This window comes from Hyla sarda, chromosome 1, assembly GCF_029499605.1.
Source record: "Hyla sarda isolate aHylSar1 chromosome 1, aHylSar1.hap1, whole genome shotgun sequence".
Lineage (NCBI taxonomy): Eukaryota > Metazoa > Chordata > Amphibia > Anura > Hylidae > Hyla > Hyla sarda.
Genome location: NC_079189.1, coordinates 44,546,922 through 44,574,678, shown reverse-complemented (window position 1 = coordinate 44,574,678; position 27,757 = coordinate 44,546,922). Strand labels below are relative to the sequence as shown.

The following is a 27,757-nucleotide window of genomic DNA, read 5'->3' as shown; positions in this document are numbered from 1 at the left end:
GTATATTGTAGAAGTTGGAGATATTTCACCACCAAATGGTTTTTCCAATGGTGTCTGCTACTTCTGAACACCCTTGGGATTCTTTCTGGTCTTTTCAATGTCTTGAGTGCGTATTTAAGGATGTTTATGTTCCACGGTGGAGAAAAAAATAACTCCTATCATTTCAGAGGAAGTGTCTGAACAATGGTATCTTTTTTGGCAGAGCAAAGAATAAATCAGAAACCAAAAGGCATCTAAGAAAGGAAGTTTGTTAGTCGAGTGCATTTTGCTGTAAGCTATATTTCAAGTCAATAGATATCAAACACATGTGTGTTCGCTGATCAGGCTACTCTAATGTGTGGATCCATAGTAGTTAAAGGGGTTGTCCAGGATTAAAAACACATGGGTGCTTTCTTCTGAAAAACTGCACCACACCTGTCCCCTAAGGTTGTGTGTAGCATTGTAGTTCTGTTTCACTGAAGTGGGGCTCAGCTGCAATACCACACTCAGCCTGTGTATAAATGTGGCGCTGTTTTTTGAAAGAAAGCAGCCATATTTTTAGAATAACTGACAAGCACTTTAAAGGGTTATTCCGCATTTTCAACCTTTTTTTTTTTTTTTTTTACCTGCCTAGAATTCTGGCATAAAAAAAACAAACTGAACATTCCTCCCACCACTCCTTCAGTGCCTCTGGTATCCCGCTTCCGTCCTTTGCTGGTTTTCCTGCTTCTTGTGGTCAACTCGTCACACTGAGGCTCGGCTAATTGCCGCTACAAAGCTGTCCCGCCTCGGCTTGTGATAGGCTTATTGGCAGGTTGACGTATTGAGCACCGGCCCTGGTCTTCATCCTGGGGCTGGGTCTCAATACGTCACACTGGTACTTAGCCTATTACTGGTTAAGACTGGAAGAAAACCGAACCAGAAGCCTTTATAGGGATACCAGGGAAGCAGGGGGAGGTAAATATAGATTTTTTATTTTTAATGCAGGCATTCTGGCCAGGTAAAAAAAAAAAAGTTGCATCCCGAGACTACTCCTTTAAGCCCTACCTTCTATTAATGTGTATTCTTTGGATATACTTTTACAGCTGTAGTGTGTAATGGGAACCTTCTGGCAGCGGCACCCATTGGAATAGTGTCATTGAGTCACAGGGTGACACTATAACTTATATTAGAATTTAAAGGGTATGAGAACTTTTATAACATTTTTATTGTTCCATTGCATGGAAAATAAAAAGTGAAGCAACTTTTTAAAACCGCTCCAAACCTATGTAAAAAACAAAAACAAAAAAAAACCCTGCGTAGTAAAGTTCTGCAGTCACATGTTACTCCTTTCACACTACATCTTTTTCTAGGTTAGGAAGAAGATGGTGGCAAGGAATGTCAGTAACATGACTATGATCTGACTACACAGGATTGATTTGTAGTCTGTAACCATAGAGATCTATAGATCTTCCTGGGAGCTTTATACACAAAACAGTAGTGGATGTAATTATTTGCAAAATGACCTCATCTTTTACTTTGGGTGCCTTGGGACACCCTGATATAATTGGGGAAATGCTGTTCTACCTATACAAATTCAAACAACTGCTTATACCGATATCTTGTGTTTTTATTTAGTCGTAGTAGCACTAAATAGTTATTCCTTCGCCTTGAGTTCTGTAATATACGTTGATATCTGATTTTGATAACCTTTGTTTCATTTTCAGTTTTCGCTAAAATTTCTTGAAAGATTATGACCCCCATAAAACTTTTATCCGATACAGCCTATTCAGAAAAAAAATCTGATTAATAACGCATACTAAGAGGGGAGATTCAGGCCATGCTGGCAGCATGACCCTAGCAACCAGTCTTACATTTCTCGGGCCTTTAGTTCAAGGTCGAGTGCTACCTTTACTGTAGGTGTGAATTGAGGCTTGGCAGCATACACACCACTTCATTTCTCTTCCTCTCCTTGCTTTATTAATCAGATTTTTTTTTTAGGAATGTGCATATAAATATATAAGCATATATAATGCTATGGTTACTAGTGTGATACGAGAACATTTGTCCCTATAGAGGTATTTGGGGATACCCCCTAGTGAAATATTCCTCTGTTATCCCTTAGCCGTAAAATGTGATATACAGTGTCCTTTTTCTTTTTTTTCTTTTATTTTTTTTTTATTTTTTTTTATATCCCTACTCACTTTTATGAATTATGTTATATATTTTTTCACACCATGTGCTTTGTTGTATGGTGTTGAAATTTCTTTCCCTCTGGTTAATTTCAGCGCTCATCTGAGAAGCTGAACAATGAAGGCAGCTTGTTCCCTTACGAAATCAATGGTAAGTTAAAAAAAAAAAAATAAGAAAAAAAAACATTAGCAGATTTTTTTTTATTTTTTTAAATCCATAAAAAGCAAGTTGTCCGAAAAAAAACAATGCCTTTTCTGTTGCAAATGAGATGCAAAAGTAGTAGACGGCTGAAAAAAAATGGCTTGAGAGCCCGCTGGCTTAAACTGGTCTCAGAACAATGCCCCCGAATCAATGGCTGATGATGATTTTATGCTTGTAAAGGGCTTTGCATATTAAATCCTGGCCTGCTCCATTGGCTGGAAGAAACACACGACATATTTTTTTTTCCCAATCCTAGATAACTGACAGCAGAGGCTTCCAGACACTGAGCCAAATCCATTCCAAATGGTCAGGAACCGCTTGAAATGATAAAATCATTATTGTGCTACTTCCCTCTTAAGGGTTTCAGTCCCTATTTCTTTTATTCCTGAGAAAGTTAAGTTTTTTTGGGTCATGCTAAAAACAGCCATGAATCTGAGTCATACAACAAAGTAAACAATCCATAGTTAAAATGCAGAATATTTGGAATTAAGCATTAATTATAATATCAGTAAGGTTCACGGAACAATGGCCTGTAGATGTCCTTTGACGCTGGGTTCCCTCAGGTGTACCCTAGTTCTTGGGGTCCACAGGTGTCCCTTGGTACAGTGATCCAGGTGTCCCATGATGCAGGGTTCACCTTAGGCATCCCATGGTGCAGGGATCAGCTAGGCACCTATGAGATACAGGCACCTTTAAATGTCCCATGTATACAGAGTCCTATAAACGTCCATGGTGCAGGGTGCCATACATGTCTTATGGTGCAGAGGTCTACTAGGTGTCCAGTAGGTACAAGGGTTCACCAGGTGTCCCAATTTTACATGGTCCACCAGGTATGCCATGGTTTAGGGATGGCGTACTTACAGGGACATGCCATGGGTACAGAACCCCATAAAAGTAGAGACCTCAAAACTATGACTCTTCATCATTTAAATAACCAAGTATTGACTGGGTATGAATGGCAGGAGACAGGTAGCCACTGTTCCCTGGGCATCTAAATTATTGTATTATTTTTATAAAATTTAATATAAAGACTTGGCTCCTAGAGTAATCTGGTTGGCTTCTAAACTCTGCTAAACTCTATCCACTTGTACCCAGTGAAGTTTAAACATTATTGAGATGCAGAAGGTCAGGAAATGAATGTTACACTACAAGTGAATTGCAAAATAATCTAACAATGTTTAGTGAAAGTTGCAGGAAGGCAAGTACAAGCCACCAACTTGGTCATGCGAGATTCGGCTCCAACCACACAATGCAGAATTTTGAAGTGGGGAATCGCTTGCTCTTACAACGTGATGGTTTAGTCAATGCCAAAAACAATAGTTACTCTGAGAAAATTATTTTTGAATTCCCCTTTTTACAGCCTCTTGTGTTATTTGAGTAGATCTGTGCTAAATGTTATCTGTCGGCTCTGCAGTTTCCCATTTCTAAAAATAACTGAGTCTACCAATATGACTGTGCCATCACCTGTGTGTACCGCGCTGGGCTTTAATTTATTTAACACTTGACTGTTTTCAGAATAAGACTATTGTTTTAATAATTTTTTTTTCTTTTTTTTCCCCTCCCCCTCCCTACTTTTTCTATTTTCTTTCTCAACAGAGGACAGTCGCTGGAAAGTGATTGACAGGGCTTGCCCCGTCCGGGCTGAACTGAACAAAAATACGTTTTTCTCGTTCTCTATGTGCCCCTTCAGCACTGGCAATCCCGGCAGATTTAATCTTCAATGGCAGAACGAATCCTCAAATCAGGCGTTGGTATCAGGTTGGATAAACAAACTCAACCTCAATGACAGCCTTGGCCAGCCACTGGCTCCCCCTACAAAAAGACACTGCAGGTCATTGTCTGAGCCAGATGAACTGTCTCGCTGTCGGTCCCCCTGGAAACCTGGCAATTCCAAAGTCTGGACTCCCGTGTCAAAGAGACGATGCAACAGCGGTGGCAGTGCCACTTTACAGCGCTGTAACAGTCACTGCAGCGCCACCTTGCAGAGAAGCACAAGCATCAGCCTGCCTCAGAATGCCCCGTCTCTAAACAACAATATATTCATAGTCCCCACCAGTAACACATCTCCTGTTCCAAGGCCTTCTTCTGCCAGCAGTGGCTTTGTGGATAGTAGCGAAGGAAGCACAAATTCGAGTGTACGCTGGAACTCTGGGGGTTCTTGCGACTTCAATCCGAGGAGGCGTCTTTCTCTGTCTCAGGAGCACATCACAGAACCAGGAGATATATTGCCTTCTGCAAACAGCACTCCGACCTCAACCCCTGAGCTGAGAAGGCGCCAGGGTTTGCTGAGGTGCCGTTCCCAGCCATGTGTGTTAAATGAGAGGAAAACACGACTAAAACGGAGGCGGGACGAAGATGTTCGGTGGAATCGGCCTTCTATAGATTTCTTTAAAATGACACGGGTAAGTGCTTTTCACCAGACAGGTACAATACGCCAGCACAATAGAATTTACAGCTTCCTTGTTTCATATTGCCAGTAGGGCATGTGTAGTATTTAGGAGATAGTCAAGATACATTGACTGTATCAACGGGAAATTATTCTGTCTAAAATGGTATGTTCTAGGTATCTTAGGCCGTTGAGTGAGATATGGCACCACCCATTTTTATCAAAAAATGTATGTCCTGCCTGGAAATGACGTAGAGCGAGAGTAATTCTGTTCTGTTTCTTCCGACCTTATGGGAAGATATGACTGCATTGTTATGGAACATTGTTTTCTTCACCATTTTATCTGGGATTAAGGAGGAGCTGTGGGAAGGTGGGAAGTGTGGCCATTCATAACACTCATTTCAGGAAATGAGAGCAAGCTACAGACAGATAAACTAGTCGGCTCTATCTTGAAGCTCTCTTGAACCAAAGAATGTTTTTATTTCAGTAGAAATGGAAGTCTTAAGTGGGAAGGTCCACCCTTGAGAGAGTTGATATATCAACTGCAATAATAGCAATTCCCTGATATCACTGTATTTCTTTAGTCACAGGGACAACCAGGCAAGTTCATTGGGAGTTTGTTCTTTGGCCTTCTCATGGATAACAATGGAGAACAACTTCTGCAGTAGATTTGGTTGCTCTTAAATGAAACATCCCCCAATGTGACCTGGGAAATCCTATTTTGGATAGACCTTTAGTGACTTATCACTAAAGGTCTAAGTCATGATGGGGCATTCTTGGCCTACTTATGTATTATGGTCATGGTGGACCTTTCCATTTAACATCATCTTTTCACTTCTTTTTTGGGGGAAGCCATTGCTAGGTTACTCAAATATTTTAAGGAACATAGCCTAAAGATCTCTTCACATATGTTAGCTTTGACACTGATTTATTTATCCTTCGATTCTGAGCTGAAATCCATACACCATAAAGAAACAGAGCTCCTTGAACTTGAATATTTAAGTTCACAAGATGTACACGTTCACCCTTTTGGGGGAACTACTCACCTGGGGCCATTGTATATAAAGACACAACACCTTATCAGATATGTAGTCCATATGACGTGGTGCAGCCTCTGGAAGTATGTACCAGATCCTCGATACACTGAGTTAAAGAAGGAAAAACATCAAAATAAAAATTCCCAGATACCCGATGCAAACCCATCGTACTTCCAAACTTCTAGACCAAACCAGCTAGAGGTTGGATTTGCATCTGGGATTTTTTTTTGTTTTTCCAGCGCTGAAATGCATGTCAAACCTTCAGCACAACCACAGCACCTCCAAAGCTGAAATAAAGTTTAGACCTTGGAATTCTGTGACTCTTGCAGTAAAAATGTGTGCTTAAAAAAAATGCATATTTACAGTCTGCAGATCTGACATGTGAGCATACCTGAAGAGTATAGGAAAGTATATCTGTAGGCGGTGTTCCCAAGAGCATATTGACTCTTTATGCTCTTGTGTGGGTAACAGAGGGCTCCTTTAGTTACTCAGTTTAGTGATATGTTTGCTCAATGATGGTGGCAATTTATGGTCTGTGATCCTTGGTTTTCATTGATCTGCTGGAAACCTGTTTTAAACCTGAACAGTTGCAGAGTATAAGTGGAAACTTGTGTCATGAACTCATACGGTGTCCTCACAAGACAGGAGAATAAATCCAATTCTCTCCAGCTCAGATACACATTCAGTGAGTTACATGCCGAAAATAGTGTAGGAAAGTCCCTTTCTAATGCAGTACTGTAATGTGCCAAACACTATCTTAGCTCACCCACAAGACTTTTTCCTTTATCCGATCCGCGTGTTCTTTCCCATGTGGCAGGAGACTGAGTTTCTCAGTTAAGAACTCATCTGAACTTGACCATTATTAAAATAACTTTTACTTTATGTAACCTGTGTCTTCATTTGTTTACCACTTTGAACAATGTGTTTCGCAGATACAATCATGCCCTCAAGATATTGAGTATATTAGAGAACATTTTAGGGTAAAATCCCAAACCTTGAATGGTGGTCACACGGGTGATAACACCATCTCTTCATCTTCATCATATTTGGATTCGACCTGATCTGCTGGTCTCTCGGGATCCTTGGTTCACATTCAATTCAAGTTTTTTGTTAAGTTATCCACACCAGGCCTATCTATTCTCTGAGGAAGTCGGTTTAGCCAATAGACATGTATTAAAATGGTGGTCACCCTGATAGAAAGTCATATTCTTTCACGACAACTGTAAAACTTTTATATAACCATGTAGTAGAACTAGGCTTCAAGGTGATAGGGCGTGTGATGTAACTGTGGGTTTGAGTAACCCTGTAAATTTCCAAAATTAAACACACAGCCAAGAGTACTCCCCTTCCTTAAAGGGGTACTCCGGTGGAAAACTTTTTTTTTTTTTTTTTTATCTTAATCCTTCCACTACTTATTAGCAGGTGTATACTACAGAGGAATTTCTTTTTTGTCTTGTCCACAGTGCTCTTTGCTGACACCTCTGTCAGGAACTTTCCAGAGCAGCACAGGTTTGCTATGGGGATGTACTCCTGCTCTGAACAGTTCCTGATACGGGCATCAGGTGTCAGCAGAGAGCACTGTGGACAAGACAAAAAAGAAATTCAAAAAGAAAAGAATTTCCTCTGTAGCATACAGCTGCTAATAAGTACTGAAGGGGTAAAGATTTTTTATTAGAAGTCATTTGCAAATCAGTTTTTCTTTCTGGCACCAGTTGATTAAAAGAAAAACAAACTTATCCACCTGAGTACCCCTTTAATTGTTCATAGTTTGGGTTAACACGTCCGTATTTTTGTTTTTTTCTCCAGTGTTTGACAGGGCATCATGCTTTTCTCTCCATGCCTCTTTGATTAGCAGCTTGGAGTCCCTTGTCACCTCTTGGACTTTGAATGATACACTTCCGAAGTCAGTACGCTGCTCACAGTCCTTGCTTTTCAGATTTCCCATGTATCTAAAAATGGTCATAAAGTCTCAGGGGTAAATCAGACTGTAGATTTCTAGGGAACTTAAAGCCAGTGCTTTTTTTTTTTTTTGTATTAAGACCTATATAGATTTACCAGGAGGGATTATAAACCAAAAATGTTGCCGATTCTCCGATGTAGATAGATTGCCTACATTTATAGGTGGATTAGAATGTCGTCAATAAAAAGAATCCATGGGAGTCAAGATCCCTATTGAACACTTGGAGTGCAAGATGGTGGTCCACCAATAAGGTCTCCTGATAGCATGTAACATCCTTAGCTGGTCACTATAAGGGTCCTTGTGATCATATTGCCTGGACCGTACATGCGGGGAAACGAAAACATTTAGTGTTATATTTTGAATTATATGAAAATTCCCTTAACATTGCATTCAGTCCTTTAGAACTTTGGTATTTCGGCAGAAGTTTTATTCAGATAAATTATATGGAATCTCACGAGATTATAAGTACACCAATATTACCATTTCATCATTCTGAATATTTAATGATTCAAAAACTCCAGATCTCATTCATACCAGTAAGGTAATTTATAGGGTTGTTCAGGATTAGAGAAAACATGGCTGCTCTCTTTCAGAAACAGCACTTCACCAATCCATGGTTGTGTCTGGTATTGCAGCTCTGCTCTATTGAATGAATACTGCTGAACTGCAATACCAGACACAACCTATGGAGAGGCGTGCTTCTGTTTTGTGAAGGAAGGCAGCTATGTTATTCTAATCCTTTAATTACAATTTGATTTCCCTATGTAAACACTGACATAGTCTCTTCCACCAGTAGTATAAATGAACCTGTGTTGGAATTTTTGGGGAGCCTGATGAACAGACGGGATGGGGGGGTTAGTAGCCGCTGTTGAGTTCTTTACTGATTTGCTTACTTGACACTAGTAAAATTATACTCTGTGTAGGAAAATGTGAGGGTTTTTGCAGTTGGTACTCTCCACCTGTATCTCCAGCCGAAATGTCAGCCAAGGTGCGGATCAGGTTTCAGCCCGAAAACAGACAAACACGACCCTGTGAATGAAAGACCTTCATGCTTTTCCAGCTAATGGTTAAGCTAAAGACTTCAGCTAATTTTTTAGACAGCTGTTTGACCTCACCAGAAAAATGTGGCGTCCCCGTGAGACTTGTCCTATTATCCAGCAGTTTTAGAAGAATCTGGAAGACTTGAGAAGTTTCACCCTGTAAAAACCTACTTTCTTTTTTTCTTTTCTTCTTTTTTCTTTTTTTGTATGGTAACTTGTCTCCTATAGCGTGGTGTCTCATGCATGAATCTTCTTTCAGACTGAGACAGGTCACGTTTCTCTGTTCTGATGTTCACAACTGTTTTGCAGAATCTGAGAACTTAACTCTGTACATGGGAAAAGTAAAGGCCCTGTACTCTGTAATTTTTTTCCAGCGCATTTCATTCTTGCTTTCATATAGTTTTAAAGGGCTATTTCTGATTTTTTTTTTCTTTAGCCTTTGTGCCCATAATGGCAAGTTATAATACTGTGTAATATGATTCCATTACCTCCATGCGCCACTTTGTCCCGTTTTCATGCTCAGGACCCACACCCGGAAGTGCTGTAGTGCAAGTCTTTTTATTTTACTCTTGTCTCTAACCTTTCCCAGCATTCCATGCGGCCAGAGACAGTCATAAGTCATGTGGTCTTAAAGGGATACTCCGCCCCTAGACATCTTATCCTCTATCCAAAGGATCTCGGGTGTCCGGCCTCTGGGGACCCCTGCAATCTCGGCTGAGGCACCCCAGACATCTGGTACACGGAGCAAACTTCGCTCCATGCCGGATGACTTGCGATGCGGGGCAGAGGCTCGTGACATCACGGTCACGCCCCCTCAATGCAAGTCTATGGGAGGGGGCGTGACGGCCTTCACGCCCCTTCCCTTAGACTTGCATTGAGGGGGCAAGGCCGTGACATCAAGAGCCTCCGGCACTGCACCCAGCGCTCCAAACGAATGCTGGGTGCAGCAGGGAGATCACGGGACCCCCGCGATCAGATATCTAATCCCCTATCCTTTGGATAAGGGATAAGATGTCTAGGGGCAGAGTACCCCTTTAAGTGGTGTGGCTATACTGCAGTGAGTGGGTTGATAGCAGGGTGGGAGGGACTTACTGAAGTGATGCTATCCACCTACCTATTGCAGCATAGCCAAGCCCCCTTGACACCATGTGACTTATGACATTTTGTCTCCGGCCACATGGAATGCTGGGAAAGGTCCAAAACAGTAATATAAAATGACTTGCACTACAGCACTTCCAAATGTGGCATGAAAATGGGACAAAGTGGTGCCCGGAAGTAATAGAATATTAATAGTTATTACAAAGTGGTATAACTTAGTGTCATGGGCTCAAAGGATGAAGAAGAAAAAATCCTAGACTACTCCTTTAATGTTCACAAGCAAATAGCCGTTCACATTAACATCAAATTTTGTTATATGGTAAAGTTTTTTTTACATTTTTCTTACCAAATAACATCTTTGCAAATTTCTTTGTGTTTTGGTGGTACTTCCATCATGACTTTGAGTGAAACACAGTTCTCAAGTCTGCTGTAGGAACCCTACCCTACCCTACAGATTGCAGTAGGATTACCATGTGCTATATAGTATAGTAAAAGGTCTTTGACCCTGTAATGGATATATATAGACATCTACACGCAAATAAATCTCCTCTTGTAAAGCGGATCATATGGAAAGTAAAACCTTGTCTAGCTATTTACAAGAAACTTTGTGGTACAGGCTATCTTCTTTCATAACTTACTGTCCATTTTGTAGTATTAATACCTTTGCAAGTTATCTTTTTCCATTAGCCCTGTCTGTAGTGGGCTGTTACTGTTATTTTTCCTGTAAATTTGAACTGTGCCGGGACTCGCCCTATTATCACCCATTTATTCCTACATTTCCTGGACATAGCAGCAGAGCACGGAGTTTTTAATGGACACTGTCACTTTAATGTTTGACATGTAGAGATATGTCAAAAGTTTTGACCGGTTGAGGTCCGAGTGTTCAGACCCCGACAGATCGATAGAATGAGCCGGAAGAAGGGTGCACTAAACAAGACACCCTTACAATGTAAGTGTATGGGATTGTCTTGGTCAGCTGCGTACTTCTCTCCCCGCTCAGTGTCCGCTCAGTCTCCCCTGAAGATCACAGTTTTTGTGGTGTCTTTTTAAGGCAAAAGCTAAGCTAAATCAAAGTTGCAGAAGCATTAGTATAGGAAAATTAAAGGGGTTCTTTAAATTTCGGAATATTTTGTTCCGAATACTGGGTACATTTTGTTTGGAACATTTTGTTCCGAACGCTGAGTGCGGGCTGCGGGGGTCATGACGGCACGGCCATGTGTGACTTGTCACGGCTCCTCAATGCAAGCCTATGGGAGGGGGTGCTGTAGCTACCACGCCCCCTCCCATACACTTGCATTGAGTAGCGTGGAGTGACAACCCCTGCAGCCCGCACCCAGCGTTTGGAACAAAATGTTCCGAACGCTGGGGCTCTGGAGTTCCCCTTTAAGTATTTTGATCAGGAGGCTGAAAGTTGTCTAGGGGGAAGTACTTAATAGAAGCTTTAACAAATTGCAGTGGTTTCCAAACTGTGGACCTCCAGATTTTGCAAAATACAACTCCCTGCATGCCCGGACAGCCGTTGGCTGTCCGGGCATGCATGGAGTTGTATTTTGCAACATCTGAAGGTTCACAGTTTGGAGACCACTGACGTATTGACTTTTTGAGTTGTTAGTCTCTTCCTCATCTCCCCGTCCTCATCTCATTGCAAAATGGAATGGAACCCCCGCTTTCCTAGTCTCCTGAAAGGCAAATCAACTGTGGAACATACCCCTGGATTCTCACATATGGGCAGATTTATCAAAACCTGTGCAGAGGAAGAGTGGAACAGTTGCCCATAGCAACCAATCAGATTGATTCTTTCATTTTTAAAGAGTCCTGTGAAAAATGAAAGAAGCGATCTGATTGGTTGTTAGGGGCCACTGCACCACTCTTCCTCTGCACAGGCTTTGATAAATCTCCCCCCTACTGCTGAGAGCTTCGGTGTCTAGAAAGGAGTGGGAGTTATTAGGGCGACCATATTGGTTGTCACCGAACATTCTGAGAAACCTATAAAGCAAAGTACTAATTCTTTAAAAAACAGAATGACTGCCGGTCCTGTCTTGCGCTTACCCCGCATGATAATAAATGCATGAGTATATGTCATATTCTGCTTTCACACGCCTTATGGCTGCTTTTAATACCCAGAGATTAATCGCAGAAATAATAACGAAATAAAAAAAAATTTCCTTTTTTCTCACTGCTCTTCTGCAATAGATTAAAAACCTTATAAAGCAGAGACCTGCATAAAGTTTCTTCTGTTTTCAGCAGCTGGTGACTCATTTCCTCACAAAGTGACCGAAATTGTCTTTCAAGATGACAACGTCTTTGTGGTCTCTTACATATGACTGCGGATTGTTATCGCAACAGTGTGTGTGTGGGGGGGGGGGGGGGGGGGGGCTATAATGAAAGTATCAGCTGTTCTCAAACAGTAGATGCGTCGGCCTGATACTTTCTGATATTAAAATAAATTTATAAATTGAATTTTAATTTCACTAATGAAAAATTCAGAAATTGAGAATTGTACAAAAAAGTCTTCTGGTAGGAGTGGTCTTCTCAAAGAATCCATAATATATGAGGAACTGAAAATCTGTCACATAATATTCGGTATGGGTTTGGTCTTTTGGGGAGATTTTAGTGTAAATGGGAAATTTTTACCCTGAGACGGACCCCTTTCAATTAAGGCATCTTATAGAAGGGACTTTTATAAAGAGTGGGTGTAACTGTGCCCACCAAAGAGCTTAAATGGGCACGGTCATAAAAACAAATTTTTGCTATTGCACTGTTATGGTAAATAAAAAATGTAAAAAAAAGTTTTCTGTGTTTTACTTGGGTTTAAAAAATAACTACCACTAGGTGTCTCCCCACTTGTCCAGAGCATATCCCCCCCCCCCCCCAATCTTTTGCACAGACTTTGGACTCCTGCTTGCCTGGCAGAAGTCCAAAATCGGGAAATGCTTGAGGGAGGTGTGTGCAGCCTTATCCAGTCATAGCTCATCTCACAATGAACTGCTCTGGGCTGTGTGTAGCAGAGTGAGGGAGGAAGTTCTCCCCTGGATGGCTTCAGATGATGTCACGCCTGCTGGGGAACGCTGTGAGCAGAAAATACAGAGCAATATTAAGGTAGAAAACTAACAAATAATAAAAATAAAGGCAGGGGGTGGTTTATAATGATGGGGGCAGTGAAATAGGATGATTATAAAATGTAACAATATCATGAGAGGTACACTTTAAGGTAGTACATATTCTGGGAAGTGTGTATCTATAGAGGTGTGCCAACAAGCAGTTTAAGAAACTCACAGGTTGGTTTCAGGAGGGAAAAAAAGCATCAGGCATGTTAGGTTTTAATGGTAGAGTCAGTCCGCTTGTCGGAACTGAACATGTGCTTGGGTACCTAAAGGACAATTCATAGTGTTACTTGGCTCGTATTACCTCCTATGACTTATAAGAAGCACCTACTAAGCACTATTTAAAGATTTTGTCCAGTCTAGAAACTTTTTTAGAAAGGCAATTCTGTGTTTAAACACGGCATTATCTCTTCAGAATCATCGTCTTTCCAGAGTGGAGATCAAATGAGCACCTCTAGCTGTGGAGGACCTTGCCCTTCCTGCACAACTTATTGGTTTAACTGGGTGTTGTGTAATGCTTAAAGGGTACTCCCTTGCTCAGCGTTTGGAACAAACTGGCGCCTGGAGCTTGTGATGTCATAGCCCACACCCCACCCCTGCAATGCAAGTCTATGGGAGGGGGCGTAACGCTGTCACGCCCCCTCCCATAGACTTGCATTGAGGAGGTGGGGCTATGACATCACGAGCTCCCGACTCCAGCGTTCGGAACAGTTTGTTCCAAACGCTGAGCAGCGGAGTACCCCTTTAAATCCCCTGAGGTGGCACTGTAGTAAAATTTATTGCTTACTATTAGGATCTCCAGCAAAGAGCTGCAATCTTTGGGTAAATCTATCAGGGAGAAACTTTGTAACCACTTTATTGTCAAGTAGCCCTTCTAATAAGAAGGTGTAGTCAGAAGTGGAGGACCTTTTTAACATCTAAGGCATGTGCACCATCTTGGTGCTGCTGATTGGTTGAGTAGTTAGTTTTGCCTAATAAAAGCATGGGTGACCATAAAGTTTGCTACATGTTAGAAAAATATGCTAAAGCAGCTCAAAATAGTGATGACCCCCAGTATAGGGAACCTCCTGTCTCAACTTCCTTTAAAGGCACCTGGATTTTTATTTTACAAGTTGGGCTTTAACTTTGGGCTTATTTGATGGTGAGAACTACCACCCGGTATAACTTTTTACTGCCAATTCTTCTTCTTCTCCCTAAATTCCAGCTTTATTCAGAATTTACGTGAGTGTACTTGCTGCTGTTTCATACCTTTGTTGGACAGGTGATATAAGTTAATTCTAGAATGGATCTGAACCATTTGACACTTTGTCACTATGTCATAACTTATCAGACATCTACATTTCTGGAGTTGACGTCTTAATCGTGATCACATCCTTTACATAACCCTCTGGTGTATCTCCAGTTGAGTTTCTGGTTAGCACAGTGTTTTTGCTGGTGTGATACTTACCTGTCAAAAATATGTTGTCTCGCCTTAAGAAGAGCTACATGGCAGTGTTCACAGTGACCTTAGAATACTTAGAATACTTGTTTATTATGAGTGTTATCAACCCAAATATTTTTTAGTTGCTGACTATAATTCATCTCCTCGGGCTCCAGTAAAATCCATGGAAGACTTTTTTTTTTTTTTTTTTTTTTTTTTTTTTAGCAATTTGTTACGTTCACTGATCATCTTTTTCTTTGGTGGGCATTGCCTTTAACTATTCTGCACCCATATAACTATAGTACTTCCCTTAGCTTTCTCCAGACTAGTCAGGAAACATTTAAGACTAAGAACTGTTGAATTACCATGGCTGTATTTTTCTTGTACACTCGCAACTAATAGTGGATGCTTGGTGGAACTTGACCTTCACAATTTGGTGCAAGCATTGAGAAATGCTGTTATATAGGGTAAAAGTGTTATATAGGGTAAAATCTTTATTTTCACCATTCCCGGGGGACGCTCCTGCCTCCAGGGATGGTGAAGATATGAAGTTATAAACTAGTCACCACCGCCGCCGTAAGTAGTCCCTTGGGCGGGGAGCTCTTCTCATCTACTCCCGTTCTTCGTCCAGGAGCGACGCCCCCTCCGCTTGATTGGCCGCGTCATTGTTCTGCTCACTGAACAGATGGAGCAGAGCGATGACGCTGTCCGTCAATCAAGCGGAGGGGGCGTCGCTGCCAGCCGAAGAACGGGAGTAGGTGAGAAGAGCTCCCCGCCCAGGTGACTACTTACGGCGGCGGCGGTGGTGACTAGTTTATAACTTCATATCTTCACCATCCCTGGGGGCAGGAGCATCCCCCGGGAATGGTGAAAATTAAGATTTTACCCTATATAACGCTTTGCCAAGCCTTATATAGGGTAAAATCTGATGATTTGTTCCCTTTAACAATTGCAGTCAATTCCTTTCCCTCTACTGGTTGAAACTCTTGCACAACTTCCAACCCTAGTTTTGTGGACTTTCATCTGATGGTGTGTGAATAGCTCTGATAGTGAAGTTATAGTTATCTTTTATATCATTTACCGTATATCATGACATTGTTGTGAGAGGCGTTGTACTTTAGGAAACTGGTGGCGGCTGCTGCAAGCATTAATAGATATTTACCTCACCTTAACAGTCATATATATATTTTGTACACTGGGCTAGAATCCTATAAGGCATGTGATTTTGACACCACCCTGTTACTATAATATAGGTGGACATATGCCACTTCTAATAATAGCGATGGACATTTATGAGCTTTTCAGCCTTTTCCTGTAAGTTGTGTGAACTTTGTCTCTTTTATAATATGTGGTTAAAGTACATTGTACTGGCTAAAGTAAAGCTTGAAGCAGACTAATTGCATTGTTTATAGACCTTATAATTACCAGTGTCTTTTCTTAAATCCAATACCACTTCTTAACCAGAATATAGGTTACGTCTAAATTTGCCCATCACTCCCCCAACCCCCCCTAGCCAACTCTGAACTCCTGTATTGGCTTGAATGAGCCTCCTTAATAATGGCCATTGGACTTTAAAGGGTACCTCTCATCAAAAAAACTTTTGATATATTATAGATTAATGTATGCAGAATAACTTCACAATTGCATGTTATTAAAAAATATGTTTCTTTCTATTTAATTTTCCACTTTGAAGAAGTGACCACTGGGGGTCTCCCTACCAGTCCTGGCAGCAAGCATTTCAGACTCATGCTGGAGTCCTAAACACTACGAGCTGCCAGTCTACTTTGTTCACAAAGGAGAACACTCAGAGCTGCCAGCCTGCTTTGTTCACAGCCTGTTTGGCTGTGAACAAAGCAGGCTGGCAGCTTTGAGTGTTTAGGACTCCAGCATGAGTCAGAAATGCTTGCTGACAGGACTGATTGGGAAAAATACAATAAAAGAAGCATATTTTTCATTAACATGCTATTGGAAAGTTATTCAACATTCATTAATCTAAAATATATCAAAAGTTTATTTGATGAGAGGTACCCTTTAAGGGAAATGCAACTCTTACCACCATTTATGTTTTTCTACCACCCATTAAGGGGATGTAAGTCTAAATCCAAAGGTTTATTTGGCTGTAAACGTACTATGGCTCGGAAGATTTAAACCACTAAACTTCCTCTTTTTTTCCTGATTTGCAGAACAAACATCGAAGTGTTTCTATGGTATAGCAGTCCCTATAAGCTTTCTTTATTCTGTGCATGAAAGAAAATATGTGGATTGCTGAACAGGAAGAAAAAATATATAGTACCTTTAAAGGGTTGTCCAACTTTGGCTTATATTTCCATTGGTCAAGAGTGAACAGTTCCTTTAAGAAGACTATATCCATTCAAAATGAAAGCCTCTAGTTTTCACTTACAGTAATTCACATCATATTGTGTTTATAGCATTGCCACTTTTCATTTAGGTCTCATGCACACGTAAGAGCTTTGTGCTTCCTTATTTTGGAGCCTACATGAGGTCTCATGTATCTCTGTGGCTGCCCAATAAAATCTCCAAAGCAAGTTATTCACAAGCCCTTAGGACTGTACCACTGACCATACCTGAATGTAGTATATCTATTTTTACGATTTTATGGTCATTCTTACTTTTGCTCCACAACACTGTAACACTCTGTCCCACCCTGGGACTCGAACCCGTGGTGGTCTCCCATCCAGTGTGCTGCCAAGACAGTCCTGCTTAGCTTACTGTTATACATGCCGTGAGATCCCCATAGACCACAATGGGCCTCCTTCCCATAAATTGGGGGTTATCCCATAAAAGCAGATATTTTACAACAATTTGAATTTTATTGTCTTTCTGTGGGTGGGTACTTATTCTTCTTAGAGAGACAGTAGTTTTGGGAAACAGACAATGCTTCATGGGGAAAAAGTATGCAAATGAACTTATTTAAAATGGGGGAAGAACTATTCTCATACTAGCCAAATTTTCGAAGAGGAAGAGTCACCAATCTGTAGACAACTTTTTCTGGGCTCCTGCTTCTTGGCAGTTCATAACCGAATGACTTTACTGGATGTTATACTCTTGCTCTAGAAAGTATAAAAGAGATATTTATTGGATTGTCCTATTTACAATATAAAGTATATTATGTTAGCTTTAGTAACAAATTCATAAACAATTTGTCTTCCAATGGGTGACTCTTCCTTTTGGAGGAGAGCTAGTTTGCATATTCCACCTACAGGGACATTCATGAATGGACTTTAAAGATTAGTGAGTTTATAAAGTCTATAGTTATAGGTTTAGCCCACAAATATGAAGACCTATCAGCCGTTTTAGTGTTTTTGGCAGCTGATCTGTTGGACTCTTTCTACATTTTTCGCAGCATTACTCAGTCCTTCTCTGCATGCATCGGCTTAGTGTTTAGATTCCACTAAGGAAATGCTGCAATGTCCGTGACCCATAACATGTAAGATTTCCTTTTTATGCTTTCAGAGAGCAAATGTCTGTGTTTATAGTACAGAGACAGTCCTTGTAGTGGTATTTTTGTAATGAAGAGTACAGTCCAAACACTGTCTTTAGGGGGTGAGAAGTTTAAGTTTTGCATGGAACTAAATCAAGCTACATAAGGTAGCGGTCTGTTATAGCACAGAGCTGCATTCAGCACAAGGCCTAAATAAAGGCGAAGAGGACTCTACATGGTAATGGAATTTAATACACAACTATTCAGTGTTGCACAACGTTGAATTATCGCCATATTGTTGATAATGTCGTACAGATGTCCGGAGTGTCTCTTGTTAAGCAATCCTTAAAGGGAATGTGGCATCAGAAACTGACCTTTTGTCTAAATCAAAATAAATTCAATTTTTATTGTAAGGGGGTACTTCTGTGAAAAACATATATATATTTTTTTTATTCAACTGGTTCCAAAAAGTTAAACCGGTAAAAAAAAAAAAAAAAGTAAAATAAATAATTTTTATTTAGAAATAATCCTGAAAGCTTGTAGTTTCCATTCTGGCCACTAGGCCTACAACTAGGCTTCGACTTCCTGTTCTCTACAGATCATTTCCCAGCTAAAGCTCAGTCTCTTCCACCCTGTAGAATGACCTCTGATTAGGTCAGAACATGCCTAGTAAGGTTTCCAATTCATGTGAATGGGACTGTTGCCATCCATTGTCTCCTATGCCCATAGATCCTGCTGTAAAGCATATTTCTAAATGCTGTAAAAAAAAAAAAAATAGCTAAGCCAAGATGGCTGCCCTTATAATAATGTGCAAAAAAATTAAGTAAATATATTTACAATCAGAAACAGATTAGAATTAGTCTTAAAAAAAAAAAAAATCTTCCATTAAAAACATCAAAATGTTTAACTTTACACCCGCAGTACCACTTTTAACCAGTTTTACTAGCAAATGATTCCCATAGATACCAATGAAACAGCACCACCGTCTGAAATTTACTTTAGATTAGACATTCAAAAATGCAGATATTTGTACAGAAACTGAATTCTGCAATTTTATTTTGGTTTGTAAGAATTTGACTCCCCTCCTCCGCCCCCCCCCCCCCCCCTTCCCAATTGGGTGTTGAAAGAACCATGTAGGCGTGCCTTGTTTTCACATAGGTTCCTCTAGTTCCTGGAAATCATCCTTTTTACTATTCATATTTTTCGAAATGGCGTAAGTTGTGGTATTTTTGCATAAAGATGTCATTTTAGGCGACCGATAAATGTTAAAAGGCGTGCTAATTTGGCTCGAAGGGTTAAAAGCTGTCCGTGAACACACCTGCTCCTTATCCATTGAAGCAGCTGCTGCATTTTAATCTCCGGCTTCCCCTTTGATCAGTACACACACCTTAGTTGTAAGGAGAGATCTAGGACACCAGATTGCATGTTTCCGCAAACGGTTTCCTTTGACTTTTCAGATTATTGCCCTGTTATTTATATGACTAAGTGATAAACTACATTACCACCCAAATGGCTTATTTTCCTACAGCTGACCCAACGCTATTTATGAGGTTTCTGTGTAATGTATATGTAAGTTTCAGTTATCTTTATGAATGAGTGGAGGTAGGTCAATATAAGGCTCTGTTCACATCTCCTTTTTAACCTTCGATGCTGGTATATGTCATTGTTAGTCTGACTTATACCACTGTATATGCATACTGTAGTATACCTTGGCCATTATATTGTGATAGGAAAGCATGTGTTGCAGGACCCTCTTAGAGTACCTGTCATCAAACCATATTTTCTAAACTAACTCCGATTATATTCCCTAAGTACTCCTAACACCCCTCCTGCCCTTAAAAAAAAAATTGTCCGAGCTTTAACCCCTTAAGGACTCAGCCCATTTTGGCCTTAAGGACTCAGACAATTGAATTTTTACATTTTCATTTTTTCCTCCTCGCCTTCTAAAAATCATAACTCTTTTATATTTTCATCCACAGACTAGTATGAGGGCTTATTTTTTGCGCGACCAGTTGTCCTTTGTAATGACATCACTCATTATATCATAAAATGTATGGCGCAACCAAAAAACACTATTTTTGTGGGGAAATTAAAACGAAAAACGCAATTTTGCTAATTTTGGAAGGTTTTGTTTTCACGCCGTACAATTTATGGTAAAAATGACATATGTTCTTTATTCTGAGGGTCAATACGATTAAAATGATACCCATTATTATATACTTTTATATTATTGTTGCGCTTTAAAAAAATCACAAACTTTTTAACCAAATTAGTACGTTTATAATCCCTTTATTTTGATGACCTCTAACTTTTTTATTTTTCCGTATAAGTGGCGGTATGGGGGCTCATTTTTTGCACCATGATCTGTACTTTTTTTTGATACCACATTTGCATATAAAAAACTTTTAATACACTTTTTATAAAAAAAATTTTAATAAAATGTATTAAAAAAGTAGGAATTTTGGACTTTTTTTATTTTTTTTCGTTCACGCCGTTCACCGTACGGGATCATTAACATTTTATTTTAATAGTTCGGACATTTACGCACGCGGCGATACCAAATATGTCTATAAAAAATGTTTTTTACGCTTTTTGGGGGTAAAATAGGAAAAAACTGACGTTTTACTTTTTTATTGGGGGAGGGGATTTTTCACTTTTTTTTTACTTTTACTTTTACATTTTTTTACATTTTTTTTACACTTGAATAGTCCCCATAGGGGACTATTCATAGCAATACCATGATTGCTAATACTGATCTGTTCTATGTATAGGACATAGAACAGATCAGTATTATCGGTCATCTCCTGCTCTGGTCTGCTCGATGACAGACCAGAGCAGGAGACGCCGGGAGCCGCACGGAGGAAGGAGAGGGGACCTCCGTGCGGCGTTATGAATGATCGGATCCCCGCAGCAGCGCTGCGGGCGATCCGATCGTTCATTTAAATCGCGAACTCCCGCAGATGCCGGGATCTGTATTGATCCCGGCACCTGAGAGGTTAATGGCGGACGCCCGCGAGATCGCGGGCGTCGGCCATTGCCGGCGGGTCCCTGGCTGCGATCAGCAGCCGGGATCAGCCGCGCATGACACGGGCATCGCTCCGATGCCCGCGGTTATGCTTAGGACGTAAATGTACGTCCTGGTGCGTTAAGTACCACCTCACCAGGACGTACATTTACGTCCTGCGTCCTTAAGGGGTTAAATATCTCTGTATCATACCTTTCCCCCTGCTCACATTGTGTGAGCTCCCGGCAGGAGAAAGTGGGCGTTCCCCAGCAGGCACAACTTCACCAAAACCTCCGAGAGCAGTGCCTTGCCCTGCCCCGCATGCACTTCCTGAGTTTGGTCTCCTGCCAGGCCGGGAGGAGACCACACTAACTGTTTGACTTTGCGCAGGGAACAGAACAGAGTCACCTAGTGGCTGTTTTTTCAATAACATTAAAAACATATAAGGGTTGAGAATTTTAACAGAAAGTAAATAGCAAAGTGTCTTATAATTACATAAGGAACAATATATTAAATGTTTAGTTTGGTGACAGGTACTCTTTACGTATATGTTAAGTACATGGGAACCTATGCATATGCTGAATGTATAGGAACCAATGTTTATGCTAAAAACATGTAATTTGTGTGGTCATCTGAATGGCCATTAATAAAAAGGTTCCTGGAAAAGCCAGTCTAACCTGCCATGTTGAAGGCCTGACCCTAGTTTACAGACTTACGTAATTCATACAATTGAAAAAAGTCAACCTATAACCCTAGTGGTGTAGATCCATAGGCTCATGCCTATGAGGCTCATGCCAATTGTCCCATACCAGGGGGAAAAGTTCCTTCCCGTCTCCAATAATTCCCTGGATCAATGTTGTATCCCCATAAATCTATTATCCATAACCTGTAGAGTTATTACTCTCCAGAAATGCATCCAGGCAACTTTGAGTCAGACATCATTACGTCATGTGTCAGAATGTATTAGAATCTCACTGCATTTACAGTAAAGAATCAGTCTGTGATGATGGTGAAACATTCTTTCCCTTAATGCCCCCTGAATTATCAGCCAAGGTATAAAAAAAAATAAAAAATCACTAGAAAGATCTCTATTGTCAATTTATAAATCAGTAGAGTTTGGTTCCCCTATTTTTTATTAAAGGGGTACTCCGCTGCTCAGCATTTGGAACAAACTGTTCCAAACGCTGGAGCCGGGAGCGCGTGACGTCATAGCCCTGTCCCCTCATGACGTCACGCCCCACCCCCTCAATGCAAGCCTATGGGAGGGGGAGTTTCAGCCGTCATGCCCCCTCTCATAGACTTGCATTTAGGGGGCAGGGCATGATGTCATGAGGGGGTGGGGCTATGATATCACGAGCTCCCGGCTCCAGTGTTCAGAACCATTTGTTCCAAACGCTGAGCAGCCTTTTAACCCTTTAAGTCAATTGAGGGCAATTATTACAGTTCTACTTGCTAGTGTTAACAAAAATCTTTTACTTCACAAGAGCATTTGGTAAATGGTGTTAAGATGTTATAACTCCTTTTTTTTTCCTTGGCCAAAATGGTCACCAGGGGGTCAACAGAGTATGGTGGAAAGCTCCTTCCAACTAGAAATGTTTTTTTTTTTTTTTAATTGTGTGTTCCCTCTTAAGGCATGATGGAAGGGATATTTAGATCAATACTGTGTATTGCTAAACCTATTTTTGAAATATCTGTTGATCCTTTATCTTGGGAGCGTTTAACGTATCATTGGTGTTAATATCGTTAGTAATTGGAGCTGCCCTTTAATATATGGCTCTCTGTCGGATTCTTCCAGTGTACAGGGTTAATGTGTGTTTGTAATCCAAGCATAACTGTTTATGTTCTCTGTCTCCCAGTGAAATATCAGAACATGTCCAGGGTATTTTCTGGCGTGCTCTCACCCATCCACTCCTCTGACCTCCAAGACATGCAGATCTGCCTGTTATACTCAGAACCTGCCATATGCAAACCTCATCTGGCCCTGTAACTGCAGAGCTCGTCTTGAGTACATAGACCGGTGTAACATGACTCTGCTCTTAGGCCTTTAAACGTCTATGCACTGTAAGAGTAGTCGGCCTGGCCGGGCTTTGTCACAGCAGAGCCAGGTGGAGTGTGTAAAATGCCCGCGTTTCATATTGGGGAATATTGTGCTGGGAAAGCAGAATCGCTCTCCGTTTTGGAAACCTGACAGGCTTTGTAAAAATATCTCAAATGTGAGTCAGATGTGTTGGGGCCAGTTTCCTCTCTGTTATATAATCTCTGATTAATTGCATCATCCTCTTCCTCCGCTTTATATACACAAAGCAAAACAGAACTCTTAGGCTTATTCCAAATTCCTCACTCCCGAATGTTTCGCCACCTTCCACTTTCTAGCAAAGATCCCTGTCTGGGTGATTCTACAAAGTTTATATAGTAGAAGCGGATAACAGCTCACCCGCCCGGATTACCACACCTGAGCTCGGACCCACCGGCACCGCCCACGGTTTCAATACAGGTACAGCAAAAAGAAGGATGTCCAGCAACTTCGGTGTGTGTAGAAACGAATTCCGACTTTATTGAATGTTTGCACACACAGAGTTCAGATAAACACGATAAGTCTAACGCGTTTCACACAATCCGCGCTTAGTCATAGCCTATGACTAAGTGCCGATGGTGTGAAACGCATTAGACACGATAAAAGTCTCTATCTGAACTCCTTGTATGCAAACGTAAAATAAAGCCGGAATTGTTTCTACACACACCGAAGTTGCTGGACAACCTTCTTTTTATTGAACAAAGTTTGGTATATAAGCAGCCTATAGGGTGACAATTTCTTTAAAGGGGTACTCCGCTGCTCAGCGTTTGGAACAAACTGTTCCGAACACTGGCGCCGGGAGCTCGTGATGTCATAGCCCCATCCCCTCATGACGTCACGCCCCGGCCCCTCAATGCAAGTCTATGGGAGGGGGCGTGACAGCCGTCACGCCGCCTCCCATAGACTTGCATTGAGGGGGCTGGGCGTGACGTCACGAGCTGCCGGCTCCAGCGTTCGGAACAGTTTGTTCCAAACGCTGAGCAGCGGAGTACCCCTTTAAGGGTGAGTTCACATATATCTGGCATGGTTGAGCCAGATCAAAGAATAATCAAAAACCTAAATGAAGTTCAGCAATACCAAAAGTATCAAAAAATGCTAAATTTTATTAAGTACATATACAAATAAAGATAAAATCCAAATTAATAAGCATGGTGCACAGGGCACAGGAGAAAATACAAGAGGCATAGGCTAGAAAACATTGGAATAAATGGCTTTAACCGCATACATGTAGCAAGTTGCATGACAATAGTAAAATAAAACATGAATCACAATGATGAATGCTACAAAATGCATAGGTAAATAAATATAAGTAACCGTATGTAGAGCCAGATACCACCTGCACTTACCCCAACGTACGTTTCACGCTACTGACGAAGCGCAGAAAGAAGTCTCCAGAAAGTTACAGATTAGTAAAGTACTTCTATAAAAAAAAAAAAAAAAAAATCGTAATCCTTTCAGTACTTATGAGCTGCTGAAGTTGAGTTGTTCTTTTCGGTCTAAGTGCTCTCTGATGACACGTGTCTCGGGAACCCCCCAGTTTCGAAGCAAAACCCCATAGCAAACCTCTTTTACTCTGTACAGTTCCCGAGACAAGCAGAGATGTCAGCAGAGAGCACTATTGCCAGACAGAAAACAACTAAACTTCAGCAGCTGATAATTATTCAAAGGATTAAGATTTTTTAATAGAAGCAATTTACAAATCTTTTTAACTTTCTGGAGCCAGTTGATATAAAAAAAAAGTTTTTTCCTGGAATACCCCTTTAAGTTGTATGAGAACCTGCTCTAAAGACTTGTCTATATTATTGCTGCACTTTGGTGGCCTCCTTCAAGTTACTAGATGCTCAAGACAGTGCTCCAGCTGCTGCTTTCTTGACCTTTACTACTTTTCTGGGTGCAGTGTCTTAAGTATCTGCCCCCCCTCCCCTCTGTCCTTGTATCTGTTCCTGACTGTGATAAACATTTGAGATTTCTGGCTCGGGCAATCTTGTGATTTTCCATAGTTGTTCTGCATGCTCCAGCCTGTCGAGCAAAAACAATGAACCGATTCTAGAAGTGGCATAAAGTCCGACATCGAAACCATTTGTCGTGAAAATACTGGCCTGGACTCTTAGTCTCTGAAGTTTATGGGAAAAAAAGTTGACCCTTGATAAGTTTTCGGTCATATTTTGTTTATTTTTATCTGCTGGTCTGGTCACCAAGTGTTCTCAGACTTTTAAAAGGACAATGTTGCCCATGTGTTCAATGTGAGACCCTTTTTACCACCATGTTGCTGCTTAGACATGGGAATGCAAAACTGGGTGGGTAGTAACGGCCGCCATATTGATTTTCATTGTCACCCAGAATGTCACGTCTTAGGATCTGGTATATAAAGGTGAATTTTTGATTTAAAGGGGTACTCTGCTGCTCAGCGTTTGGAACAAACTGTTCCGAATGCTGGAGCCAGCGCCGGAAGCTTGTGATGCCGTAGCCCCGCCCCCTCATGCTGTCTCATCCCGCCCCCTCAATGCAAGTCTATGGGAGGGGGCGTGACAGCCGTCACGCCCCCTCCCATAGACTTGCATTGAGGGGCCGGGGCATTACATCATGAGGCGGCGGGGCTATGGCATCACGAGCTGCCGGCGCCGGCTCCAGCATTCGGAACAGTTTGTTGCAACCGCTGAGCAGCAGAGTACCCCTTTAAGGTGGGAACGCCCTTTAAGCGATTAGCCAAATAAAGTTGGCCTCTCACACCTGCTGCTCTCTTTGAAGCCGATGGGTGAAGGGCTGAACAGAGTTTACATTTGATCTATGTGAAATGTTTGCCATCTTTGTAGATTTTGCCAAAATTCATTAATCATGGTGGATTTCAGTCTAGACAGCTTTTCAGGGCTGTGCGTGTAGTTCGGTGCCAAGTTTACCCCACATAATCGCCAACACTATTTGAATCTAATAAATCTCTAGGAATTTCCTTAAATAGCACCTGATAGCAATGGGGCAGCATTCTCCACATTGTTGACGCGTTTCAAGACCTGGATTTTGTTTCCTATAATATAGACATTATATATCTTTTTCATTTATATTTTTTTTTCGATCATTGAATTGATTTTCTATAGAAAAGGGTTAAAAGCTCTGGATGCTGTTGACACTTTGTTGGCATGGACGGCGCCTCACCCCGTGCTTCCTGATCTCTGACATGCACAGTCTGCTGTCTGCAGTTGTATTGTATCTAAGCTGGAAACCTGGACTTCTAGTTTATTTTTTCCTTGTTTTTGAGGAAAGGTTCTAAGTATAGTCGATGTCTGTCACTTGCGTCTTTACGGACAATGGGAGACATGCTGCATCTGGCTAGTGACAGGCGTTAAAAATTAACCCCTTTTTTTGATCATGGTTGCAGACTTTCAATCTGACGAAACGCGGGTTAGTCACAAGTGTTTAAAAAAAAAAATAAAATAGCTACGGAAATGTGTAACCTCATCGCCATCGCCATCCTCATGTAATTAGGCTCTGCAGCTGGTTCTGGTCTGCACAGCATGCAGGGAGTTGTAGTATAAAGGCTGACGTGCCATATGTTGGCCTAGATTGCCATATGCTGGTCATTGCCTATGGTGGAGAACTAGAAGTATTGATGACATCACATTTCCGAAAAATGACGATTTCACAGAGGTGATGGCATCAAGTAAGACAGGATGGGTTATGGAGGAGATTTTTCAGATGCACCCATTTAATTCTTTGTAGAGGAATAGCAATTACTTGTCCTGCAAAATAAAGACACAGGGCTTTCCTTGGCAGGATCGGAGATACTAGAAGGTTAAAGGGGTACTCCCCTGGAAAACATTTTTTTTTTTTAAATCAACAGGTACCAGAAAGTTAAACAGATTTGTAAATTATTTCTATTTAAAAATCTTAATCCTTCCAATACTTATCAGCTGCTGTATGTTCCAGAGGAAATTCTTTTCTTTTTGAATTTCCTTTCTGTCTGACCACAGTGCTCTCTGCTGACTCCTGTCCATTTTAGGAACTGTCCTGAGTACAAGCAAATCCCCATAGCAAACCTCTCCTGCTCTAGACAGTTCATAAAATGGACAGAGGTGTCAGCAGAGAACACTGTGGTCAAACAGAAAGGAAATTCAAAAAGAAAATAACTGGAGCAGACAACAGCTGATAAGTACAGGAAGGATTAAGATTTTTTAATAGAAGTAATTTACAAAGCTGTTTAACTTTCTGGCACCAGTTGATTTAAAAAAAAAAAAAAAAAAAAAAGTTTCTAGTGGAGTACCCCTTTAAGCCTAACCACACTTTTGTGCACTGGGTGAATCATGCCGAATTTTTTTTTAGATGCACCTGTTTAACTCTTTGTAGAGGAATATGTAATACTGGTAACATGAAAAGGGAATAAGGGCAACATTGGACCCGCAGCCAAATATTTATAAACTGACAAGTTATAGAAGTCAAAAAGAAAGTTGTCTTGGGGCATTCCTGGCCTATGGTACACAGATTTAAAGGTCAGCACCACTCAGAAGGGTCTATATCTGTACCAATAGTAGGTGGGACTGGTACAATATGGTTAATAACCTATTCTGGTCCCTCTATTGCATTGGTCTCCATATTGTCAATCTCCATATGTTGCAAAACTTTAACTCCCAGCATGCCTGGAAACTGTTGGCTGGAGCAACAGATGGAGGTCCCCAGTTTGGAGACCACTGCACTTTTGAATACTGGACTAGGTACGAAAATGTGGTCGATGGTCACCTATTTTTGTGGGGTTTGAAGCTTTTTGGGCACCAGTTTTATTTTACTCCATAACATTGTTATATCATATTTTATGATATATAGCTTACATGTACATTGCCTGGAACCAAGG

General features: G+C 41.0%; 1 protein-coding gene across 4 annotated transcripts in view; it reads left to right on the top strand.

The window, feature by feature from the left end:
* The window catches only part of FAM53A (family with sequence similarity 53 member A), an 85,057-nt gene that overhangs the window by 43,473 nt on the left and 13,827 nt on the right, over positions 1-27,757 (top strand). For all 4 annotated transcript variants that reach the window (XM_056554841.1, XM_056554837.1, XM_056554836.1 and 1 more), the window contains exons 3-4: positions 2,247-2,301; positions 3,949-4,754. In XM_056554841.1, the coding sequence (XP_056410816.1) occupies positions 2,247-2,301; positions 3,949-4,754 (861 nt within the window). The remainder of the gene's footprint in view (positions 1-2,246; positions 2,302-3,948; positions 4,755-27,757) is intronic.